Genomic DNA, 11,432 nt, shown 5'->3' with positions numbered 1-11,432 from the left:
GTGGCTACCAGTACCATGAGTCTACATGATTCCCAAAATAGAGACATAGATACATGTTAAGAAAATGACACTTACGTCCAAATAAAAAAGAGCACAAGAACTGGTATAGTAAGGTTGGAAAAGATCAACGTAAATTGGCAGAAGCAATAGTGTTTAACCTACAAAATAATAATTTCTTAATCTAAGATAATTTTGCAAGCCATTCACATTAAAACTTGTAAGTATGCATCCATTTGATTAGAACCCTAAAGCATCTCGTACTTCTAAACTACCACATCTATATAACATAGTAAAATAAAGCAGTCTGAAAATATGAGACCATCGCATTGAATACTAAGTGCCAACGCTCAAGTTCATGGAAGACTATAAATAATGCAACAAATGATAGGACACAATCACCCTATGACGATAGTTAATCTATCCTAGTGCACCATCAACCTAAGAAGACAAGAAGAGGCTTTAAAACACTTTTCTAATAAAATTCAAGACCCCTTCGGTTACACCAACATGTCCAAGATTTTAGATGATATATTTATTAGCCATGGTTGTGACACTCCACCTAATGCTATAAACAAATTTTAAAATAATAACCCCTTTCATTCATCTTAAAAATCCAAAACTACAAGATATAGTGTAACGAATACTTAAAGCAAGACAAAAAAAACCTCTTGAACTCTTTGTGTTTCTCTGCTGCTCTAGGTGTTCCATCACATGGTCAACCACACATGATGTTTGACATCTTGACCAAAACATTTTCCTAATTATTGAGTTCACATCTGACTCAAATGTGCACTCATCTATATATACCACCACAAGAACGTATTAGTTTTCAGAAAATACAAACTTGATACCACAATTTAGCAAATCGTATCAATAATAAATTTTCATCTAGGTTTTTCGATTGAAATTGCCTTTTAGATACTCAATTCTGGAGGTTCACGATATTATCACCTCGCTTTGAAGTTTTAGACTGTTAAATAGAACCTCTAAGATGACAAAAACTCATAGACCTTCATAAATCGATTACCCGGTTCGTAATAACAATTCATGCTAGCAAATTTTGCATCTCATCACAAGATCAAGCTCAATGGAAACTAGAAATTTCCAGCTAGTTCACCAAATGCTCCACGCTTCTTTCCATAAGTTCTCTCATTCTATTTCTAAATTCCTCTTCTAGGTAGTCACTCTTTTTCTTGATCCAGATCTACTAGATACTGTAACTTTACACTAAAAAGATCAATCAAATTTCTGGTACAGTTCCATATTGAGAATTCTCTGTAAAATGGATCTGGGGCATCTTACTAGGGTATAGTCACAATACCACAAACTTAAACTGCTTAAACACATCTATGAATATTAATTGAATCATAAATGCACATGCAGATCTACACTCTTCTTGTATCACATGAATCTTAGTGTACAATACTTAAAAAAGCTGTAGATCACACAAAAAGAAACAGCAAAACCGATACATGGATGAATAATCTGACAGTGATTTGAGCGGTAATTGGTTTTCTAATGGTTTACAATAAGCATAATCTTGAATTAAACACAAACAAACAACATCATGTTAAGATAAAGACCTGTAAGTAATTTTCTGTCTTATACATAACATTCATTTTAATGAACCTATCACATCACAAAATCAGCAAGAAGAAAACACGAGTCCACCCGAACCACCAAACGCTCCACTGCCGTGTTTGTAAGAGGGGGGTTCCCTTTCTTCTGCCTTGATTCCTTTTCTAGGTATTTGGGTTTCTTTTAAGCAGATCTAGGAGATTCCACAATTCTATTTTCAAAAAAAGCAAAACAAGAACAAACTACTGATACTGATTTTTCATATCAAGAATTTGTCTTAATGTTAACTGGTGTTCCTTACTAGGGCACAGTCATTCATAAACATATGGATGTGACTATAAAGACTAACCTATAGTTTCTTGTAACATGGATCTTATGAATACACACATCTTGAATCAAATATGAACTATAAACAGCCAATTTGTTTAAATAAGTCACCAAGTTCTCTATTTCTCTTTGCTCCTGTAATTCCTTTCAAATGTAAATTTTTCTTCTTTATCCTGGATTTATGCGATTCCTCCATAAAAACCTAATTCATTCAATAACAATTCTCCAATAAAACGATAATTAGGGATTCTTAATTAACCATGCTATCATAGATTCAAATCCATCAAAAACATCATCCACATCATATCAGTTGAATCATAATAACTCAAGAGAACTGCACGTCTCTATACCCTTTTCAGAATACAAATTCCGAGGACTCCACAAATCTTGAGTAAACCAAATTGCACAAATCTAAGACATGCATTAACAAATCATAAGAAACTGTTTTTACAACTAAGAACATGATCTTGAATCAAATATCCACCTATTAAAAGACAAAAACACAGGTATTTGAAGCGATGTAACTGAGAAACCTTACCTAATGAAGAGATAGAGGGCTGTAGCGAGTTTAATGGGGTCCAAACCAAAACCTAAACCCCAAACCGTATGTGGAGTTCTTCCCACCCTTTGAAATTTTGCACTTCTCTCTCCCCTCCCCTTCCCTCCCCCACTTTTCTATTCCATCAAGCAGCCAGCCTACCCCTTCAATTTTCTATATTTATTTTTCCCCCTTGGTTTGGTTGTTTTCAATGTAAACTTTCTTTCTTTTTGCTTATAACTTGTGATTCCAAATAAATCCAAAAAAAAATAAAAATGTCTGTGTCATGAAGGATCAAATAAGGTGACTTCGGGGCTTCGGGTTATCCATAAAGCAGGTGGTCGTCTTGGGATTAGTCGTCTTGCATAGCAGGTTGGATATCCAGGTTAATCTTTTAAAAAAAGATGTAATCTTTCTTTTTATATATTTTTAATGTTTGGAATTGATTAAAAATAAGCTAAAACAACAATATTTTAATCTGCATAATATATTCTAGTTTTTATGTTTAATCAGTGTTTTAAAATGCACGTCATGACAATAGTCATGATTTAAGGTTGGTATCTGACGTCATATTAACCACGTGGCACGGTGTGCAGTTTCTATAAGACGATAACTGATCTTTTTTACGGTCTATTTTTCTACCTTTTTATGTTTTAGTTTATAGTATATACCTAATTTAAATCCCCCAATATCATGTACTCGTTCAGTAATAATAGAAAACATATATGTATACATATATGATATACAGATTTGTGATCATAAGTGAAACTATAAAAGCTCAGGGCATTACGAATCTTGATTATAATTATTTATGATCAGTATAGTTAAACATGGTAATAAGATGCATAGTAGACGAAAAAGCAGTTAAATACAGTCAATGCAGATAACTCAATAAGCACTTAAAAGAGGATATATGAAGTGTTTATAATTAGATGTCATGCGTATCTTCTATTTATAGGTCGACCATAGAAGTTAAGGGCCGTTTATCAAACATTTACCCGGTAAGTGCTTACCGGTAAAATTTAACATTATTATGTACTTATCGGGTAAGATTTTAGTCTAGCAAAACGACATAATATACAACAATTTACCCGGTAAGCGTTTACCATGGGAAGAGTCGTCACCTTCACTTACTGGGTAAAACTTTTGATCTCCTTACTATATTCATCCAGTAAGGTAATGTTACTTGGTAAGTGCTTACTCGGGTAAGCGTTTGGTAAACGGCTCCTTAGTAATGATGGAAAAGTTTTAGATAATATTGGTATTCTGTTTAGTTCCTCTTTCGGGGAAAAAGTGGGTAATGGTCTTTCAACGTCCTTTTGGAAAGATAGATGGTTAGGTGATTTTCGTCTTTGCGATAAAATTTCCAAGGTTGTTTAGGCTTGAAAGTAGAAAAGAGGCCACGGTTAGAAATCGTATTTTTTGGAGCAATGGGGTTTGGGGGTGGTACGAGGGTTGGCGTTATATCCCTTGTGTTGAGTTCTAGGGGAGTGGTGGGAATTGGCGGAACTCATTCGGAGTGTTAGGCCCTTTTCTGATCAGAGAGACTGCTATATTTGGTGGCTCGGTGATGCTCGGAACTTTGGCGTGAGGTACATAAAGGATTTGGTTGACAATACCCCTTCTGTGTTATTCGACATGTATTGTGCCTATCGCTTTGAGCAAGCTCGTTCCTTCCAAATATTTGTATCTTTATCTGGCAACTAAAGCTTGAGAGAATTCTGATTCGGGCTCGTCTTGATCATATGTGGATGTAACTGGACCCAGTCTGTTGCCTTCAATGTGATAACGTCATCGAATCGATGGACCATTGTTTTGCGTTTTGCTTATTGATATCGGTGTTGTAGGGCATAATTTTGAAGTGGTGGGACCTCACCCCTCGGGATATTACTTCAGTTTTAGACATTTTTAATTTGGACTAGTTCTTTCATGCTTCGTCCCCTACGAGTAAGTTATGGAAAACCATTGTTTGGATCACCATTTACTCGATCTGGAGCTCTCGAAATAAACTCTTGTTTGATAGTTCTCGTGGGAAAGACTTATTGATCGATATCTAACTTGCCTCTTTTCGTTAGTTGTCCCATCGTTCTATAGCTTTCTTTGGATCCTTGGCGTTGTGGTGTTGTAACACGGCCGCTTGTTTTTCGTGATTAGTTGGTCTCGGTTGGTTGATTGTTTTTCGTGTGTTTCTTTCGTTTTGTTGGGCGTTGTGTTTCTTTTGTATTTGAAGCCATAGGCGACCATGGTTAAGACTTGGGTCGCTTCTCAAATCGCATTAGGCATTGATTAGGCAAGTTGGGGTGCAGGGGACTAGGCAGGAGACTTGGGTCGCATGTCATGTCTCCTGAAACATTATTTTGAGCATTTTTGGTGTCCACTCGCATCGTGCACCTACGGATTTTTAACCACTTCTTTATGGGGTTTTGCCTCGTTTTCTTCATACTATTCTTTTCTCTCGAGTGGCAGATGATTTTGAGAGGTTCATTGGCAGTTTTAGCGATTTTTTAAGGCATTTAAAGGTATGGCTTGGGGTTTGGGTTTAGGGCTTCAATTATTCACTAAAGGAAGCACACGTTTTGGGTTTGAATATAAATTTAACTTAAAATTAGCAAGGTGGGTTCTAGCTGCTTTAAAAAATCACTATACATGTCAAAATGTCCTTATTTAAGTATTCAATACATTTCTTATGATTTTTTTCACAAATACCTGTTAGTTGTTTGTTTGATTTGTCACATTGGGTGCATTTGATTTTTGTAAACATTTGAGAAATGCTTTTAAAAGAGCCCACTGAATATTTTAAAGCACAAACCATATGAGTTTGGTCATTTGAGGATTTACTGCAAGACACAAGGTTTCGTTAGACTTTATTACACTCTGAGGCATGAAATTGCATAAATCATTTGAAAAATGTCTCTGTTGTTTTATTGAATTAGTTATAGTTTGTTGATTTGGGTTTGATTTTCATTCAAGGAGTTTGTCCAACAACAAATATATTCAGTATGAATATTTGAACGTGGTTCATGTTTAGTGCATATTTAATTGGTATTACATGGGTTGAGTGTCTTGATCATTCAAAATGTGAGTCATGTATATATATTGGCACCAAAGTCGGTCTTGTTTGGTAAATGAGTAGTTTAACGTTATCTCTTTGTGGCTATTGCTTCAGTAGGCATTAAAGATTGTGTCGATATTATAAAGGTGAACTCAAATGAGTCAGACTCCATAACCGTGGGTGTTACGGAAGTGAACGTGAATTAGTCGGACTTGGGACTGTGGCTATTATGGTGGGAACTCGTGTAGAGTCAGACATTAGGACCCTAGGTATTACAGTATGCATTTCATGTGGAGTTCGACACAAATCCTTGACTTTGAGGTTTAGACCTATAATGTATTACAATAGGGAACTCATAAGGAGTATGACATCGTGACTTTTGGCCTAGTATAGTTGACAATAAGTCATATAAGGTATTATCGATATGAACTCATGTAGAGTTGGCTTCAGGACCATTGACTTTGATGGTGTAACTCGACTTGCGGACGAGTAGACACCTATATTGCGTGGGGTATTATGGTGGAAACCCTTGTAGAGTTAGAGGCCGTTTATCAAACACTTACTCGGATGGTGTAACTCGACTTGCGGATGATCTTGAAGTGAAACTCGATACCAGCGATACACGACTTATTTTTTGTTTCGCTACATTGTGATTTGTTATTTTCAAACTTTAGGGATGTTAAAATTCTTATGACGCTCTATGGGAATTGAGCTTCAATTTTAACCCGTCTTGATGAGTCTTCTTGGGTCGTTCACTGGATTGTGACATTTGGTTGTTTACCGGTGCTTTTGGCATTAGATATCTACTTCATGTATTGATAGATGTTCATATCATATTGCAATAAAATGGTTATGCACTTAAGCCGCTCACAATCTCGACTTAAAGTCAAAATTTTGATTGGACGATACTAATTTCTTTCGTGATCTCATTCTCATTCGTCATGAGCTTCCGGTTTTTGAACCAGATTGGACCAAACGGAGTAGAAAACCGAGTGGGACGGTCGATTATTGTCCGATTTGGTTTGGTCCCAATTCTATTATTTGGATCTGTACAGAGGTAGGGGTTCAAACCTTCCATCATTTATTCATTTGTGAATAAAAAATATGTCCACGTGATTGGCACGTGTAGTATTTTCCAGAAGGTGATCGTAAAGGTAGAACACGCCAACGGACTTCGTCGATTTTTGAGGTCCGTACGGAAAACAGGTCCAAGATGGTGGTGATTGAGCCGGTGCCTTCCACCGATATTGAACCAGAATCGTCAAATTCAACCACCGCCAGAGTAGATTCGAGCAATAACAATAGAGCAAATGTCGATGGAGTAGATTCGAGAAATGGTGATAAAGCAACAGCCGCCGGATACGCATCCGACGGATACGAAACGGCAAGCGAGACGAAAGTTGGCGATGATGAGACTGTTTCTGACAAGAATGATACACGGAACGCCGTTGGAAATTATCAGAAACACAAATTGGAAGAGATATCTGTGGTGTCGAAGGATCAGACTTATGAAGATGCACTTAATGAGGATGAACTCAAGCAGGTTTGCTTTTTATTGCTTTTGAAGTCCCGTTTTGTATAATTTTTGGGGTTTATGCTTTCTTTTCGAGCTGAATGTTTAATTACTTGGTTATATTAGGGCAACTCCAACCTTCACACAAAAAAAACACCAAATATGGTGGGCCTATAAACACTAAAAAAAATTCAACTCCAATCATACTCCAAAAAATACCAAATTTATGGACCGACGGTAAAATAACCCAATCAACCCCTAAATTATTAAATAAAAAATAATTTTTAATACAAATTAATGGGTCCACTGGTTTTGCCGTTCAAGAAACCCACGGCAAATTTGCCGTTCAAATAACATTTTCCGATCGATTGGAGAAGTAACAAACGCCAAATCCCTAAAATTGGCGGTTGATTGGAGATGCCCTTAGAGGTAGATTTCTTATATATTTGATATCGTTTCAATATTGTAGCATAGAATGCTGTGACGGTACCTATGTTTTGAAGCATTTCCAAGATTACCTTTGCGATTTGCAGTTGGCCTTAAATTGTATTTTTCCGGACTGATTATGCTTTCTGGTTCTATGTTTCAGTGCTTTTGGATCTTTATACTCATAGTGCAATGATTGTCTTGCAGTGTCTGGTTTTAATCTTGTGAAAGCATACTCCCCCACATATCTTGGGAGTAGTTATGCACAAAATGTTGAGGTGGTGAGCACGACTTGGTTGTGGTTGCCTTGCATATGGCTAATAAAGTTATTGAAGAAAAAAAATGTGTCATCTAGGAAAGAATTTGGCCCAAAGTTGACTCCATGGGATGGAGAAGAATCTTAGGCAACTTATATCTACAAGTTGTTGAAAACCAATATAAGGCTAAAATAATTGAGATACTATGTCAAAACACTAACTAGTTGGCTAGGAGATTAATGAAATGTCAGGAGTACGTAAAGATTGAGTGAGTAACTAAGAATGCGAGTTACCAAGGTTATAACGTTGATTTGTCATAAAGTTTCTTTTTATGGTGAAAGAAGAAACATAGAGGAAGTATTTGGATGCATGAGAACCATGACATATGATTAGAAAGATTCTCTCATGGTCGTATGCACCTCACAGGTTTGAACACAGTTTCGCCAAAAGGTGGATCTGCTATGCTAACTGTTGACTGCTGCCTGCTCCCTTCCTATATGCTAGTTGATTTAACACCATGTCTATGAGATACTTAGCCTCATGGACGAACTAAAGGTACCATTAAGTATATATTGTTAAGATTTATTGGAGCCTTCAATAGATATGAATATGTAAATTGTTCAAGTTGCAAAGCACATTCGATTTTTCATGATATAATCAGTGCTTCATGAAGGTCTATCTTGATGATGTGGTAGTTATAAGCATGTGTTGATGCTTTTGCTTCTTTGGGTCAATCTTTTAGAAGCATTAGAAAATTGTGATTTTGTGGTGTGGGCATGCAATTTTCTAAGCTTCTTGGTGCATCGAAGGGTGATTGAAGTAAAAAAGAAGATAAGGCTAATGCCTTACTCGATACAGTACCAGTAGGGACCAAGAAAGAGCTTGAGTCACTGCCTGGAAAGACATTCAAGGTGGATGGGAAGAGGTGTTTCAGATGATCTTTCTTAAACAAATTATTTCTAGCTCTTAGATGATTTATTTGCTACTTATCTAGTGAATTGAAAGTTCAGTCCTGGCTTTTGAAGAGCAAGAAAGATGGCTTTTTGTTAAAGACAATCAAGATAACTAGATAAGGACTTGAGGTTAAAGTGTACTGATCAAAGCCTTTTATGATGACTGCTTGTAGGACCTTTTAATATCCATATGTTAGGTTGCTTGGTTGGGCAAGATAACAAGGATAATGTTGAGTTGTTAGTACTTTATTACCTTAAAAATAATGTGAGAGGCTACATGATTATAGTGATATGAAAACATTATGTTTAGTCTTGTAGCGACCAAGTATTTATTTACAAAGGTCTTAGCTGCATGCATTTATGTTATCTTATGCAACCACATGCAAAAAAGTTGGACGATGGGATGTTGTTAGTGCTGGTATGGTTTTGGGGTCGATCATCGTCTTAGCAATGATATTAGTCACTCGCTCAATTGGCTTCAATAAAATGGAAGCCATGCTTCGAGAGTGCAAGTACCAAGTGGTAAGACAATAGGTTGAGATCAATAAATGTTATTCTATCGAGCTATGAAGTGCTTAAGAAGAGTGATGAATATTGAGGTGTTTGAAAAAGGAAAAAGAATCCCTGGTAGCAATGGTTCTAGCACATGAAGATGTGTATGATGCATGAAGTGCAACCACACTCTTATTGTCCATGCCACTTAATCAAAAACTATGCATGCCCACCTCCACAAGGTCCAATTATCCTAATATACGTTCTTGTATAATTTTGTCTTGGTTCAAAAACATGAACACATACTTGTCAAGATCCATCTAAGATAAATTATAATTCAAAGAAAAAAATAAATGGCTTCTGTGAATATCAAAACTCGGGCATTCGATGAGCTAAGGGACTTAAGTGAATAACGTTCTTAATCCTATTATTTGATGGTATACAAGTATATAGGTTCAAAGAACATATGACAAAAATTCTGAAGTAAAGCAATTGGACAAAAGAGGACCGTTATGGAGAGTTACTTTGCCAAGAGAAATAATAATTGTTTTCTTGATAGACGGGGTTCTCGTTAGAAGAACTCATGACGGTTACAACGGGAACACATTTAGCTTAAAGACATGTTGTTTAAGTCGGTATATCAGAAGCATAAAAGGTAAATATCTAAAGGAGTTTAAAACGTTGATAACAACATTTAGTTGTTCTGTCCTTTAAGCATCGGTATTCCAGGCACTTACAGCAATAAGAACCCATTGAGGAGGGTCGAAGTTGTTGATATTCTCAACAATGAATTTCGTTAATGGGAAAGACTAACAGGAAACACCCATGTTAGGTACCAAATTTTATTTTATTAATAACTTTAAACTAAAAGTACCTATCACCGTAAAAATTATTTACAATATTGATTTTGGTTTACCATATTTTCTCTAATTTGAAAAGGAAAAGCTCTATTAAAGCAACCTTCCCTTGCACCCATGTCTTGATGGAACACTACCTTAAACATGTAATTAATAGTCGCACTAGGTTTATTATTAACATCAAACTCAAGCTCCAGCTTTCTTCTGATCCTAATGCATACAATATGTTGTAATCTTGAAATGCTTTTGCTGTTACTATAAATATCAGGTCATCATATGCTTCTTGCTGAACTCTTTAGAAGATCTTCTAAAGAATCTTTCTCTCGAGTTTACAGTGTTTCTGCTTGTTGATTATTGTTCACCTGTTGGTTAGGCTTAAATGATGCATTTTTTTGGGGATCACCATAAAAGTAGAATAACTTCATGTTGTTATCGTTTATGTGCAGAAAATTTTAGCTCAAATGAATGAGGCAAAAGTTGAAGGAAATAAGTTATTTGGAGATGGTCTGTATCAAGAGGCATTATTGAAGTATGATTATGCTATCCAACTTGCACCTGAGATGTCCTCTTCTTCTGAAATTAGGTCAATATGTCATAATAATCGAGCTACATGTTTCTGTAAGCTGGTAAGTTTCTAATTTTTCATCCTCTTATTTTGCACGTGTGCTGAATCTCCATATCTTCAAATCTTTTCTGTTTTCTTTCATGTTGGTGCATAAATTTGGGGGAGCTGTCAACTGGGGTGCTTGAATGATGCTTTCTGATGTCTTGGGTACAATTAGGAGGTCACAAATGAATAATTGGGACATGAACTGCTAGGGTGTAGTTGAGATTTCTTGTTTGCTATGAGAGCAATGAAGATGATATTTATTCTGCCATCCACTTGCTCTGGTCAACATGGATTGAATTTCTATATCCACACTCCTAGATTTCTTTCGTTTTGTTGTGCTACAGTTACAATCTCTCTAAATTAGAATTTGTATATTAATAATTAAATAAATATGATGTACCTGTACTCAGGTTTGTCTAGCTACTCTATAATTTTAAATGAAGAGGCTTTAATAGCTTCAGGACTGAAGCCAAATGTTTTTTTTTAATATTTGGTGGCTAAATTTGTAATGCATCTAGAGGAGATTTGAGCTTTTAGGGTGCGTTTGGTGCGCAGATAGGACAGGACGGAACAGGACAGGACAGAACAGCTGTTCAGCGTTTGGTAAGACAGGACAGGAAGGACAGAACTGGTTAAAATGACCAATTTACCCTCAATRAGTTGTTTAGTGTTTTTTCACCAAAATCAATCTTACTGCAGAATGTATTGTTTCCATATGATCTTCATCAAATATCCAGCCGATTTTTGAATTGCTAAATCGAAATCGATTAAACAGCCGATTAAACAGCTAGATTAAACAGCCGATTTTTGAATTGCTAAATCGAAATCG

At 36.1% G+C, this 11,432-nt stretch overlaps 2 protein-coding genes across 2 annotated transcripts in view; one reads left to right on the top strand and one right to left on the bottom strand.

Moving 5' to 3' along the window:
• Window positions 1-2,569, bottom strand: part of LOC112500241 — a 26,599-nt gene extending 24,030 nt beyond the window's left edge. Inside the window, exon 1 of the mRNA XM_025103635.1 lies at window positions 2,444-2,569. The gene's annotated coding sequence lies outside the window, so the exon portion shown is untranslated. The remainder of the gene's footprint in view (window positions 1-2,443) is intronic.
• Window positions 2,570-6,708: 4,139 nt separating this feature from the next.
• Window positions 6,709-11,432, top strand: part of LOC112500902 (tetratricopeptide repeat protein 1) — an 11,696-nt gene continuing 6,972 nt past the window's right edge. The window contains exons 1-2 of the mRNA XM_025104512.1: window positions 6,709-7,038; window positions 10,440-10,619. Coding sequence (XP_024960280.1) covers window positions 6,709-7,038; window positions 10,440-10,619 — 510 coding nt within the window. The remainder of the gene's footprint in view (window positions 7,039-10,439; window positions 10,620-11,432) is intronic.

This window comes from Cynara cardunculus, assembly GCF_001531365.2.
Source record: "Cynara cardunculus var. scolymus isolate 2C chromosome LG 17, CcrdV1, whole genome shotgun sequence".
NCBI classification, from domain to species: domain Eukaryota; kingdom Viridiplantae; phylum Streptophyta; class Magnoliopsida; order Asterales; family Asteraceae; genus Cynara; species Cynara cardunculus.
The sequence above is the reverse complement of the archived record's forward strand: the minus strand, read 5'-3'. Positions and strand labels throughout refer to the sequence as shown.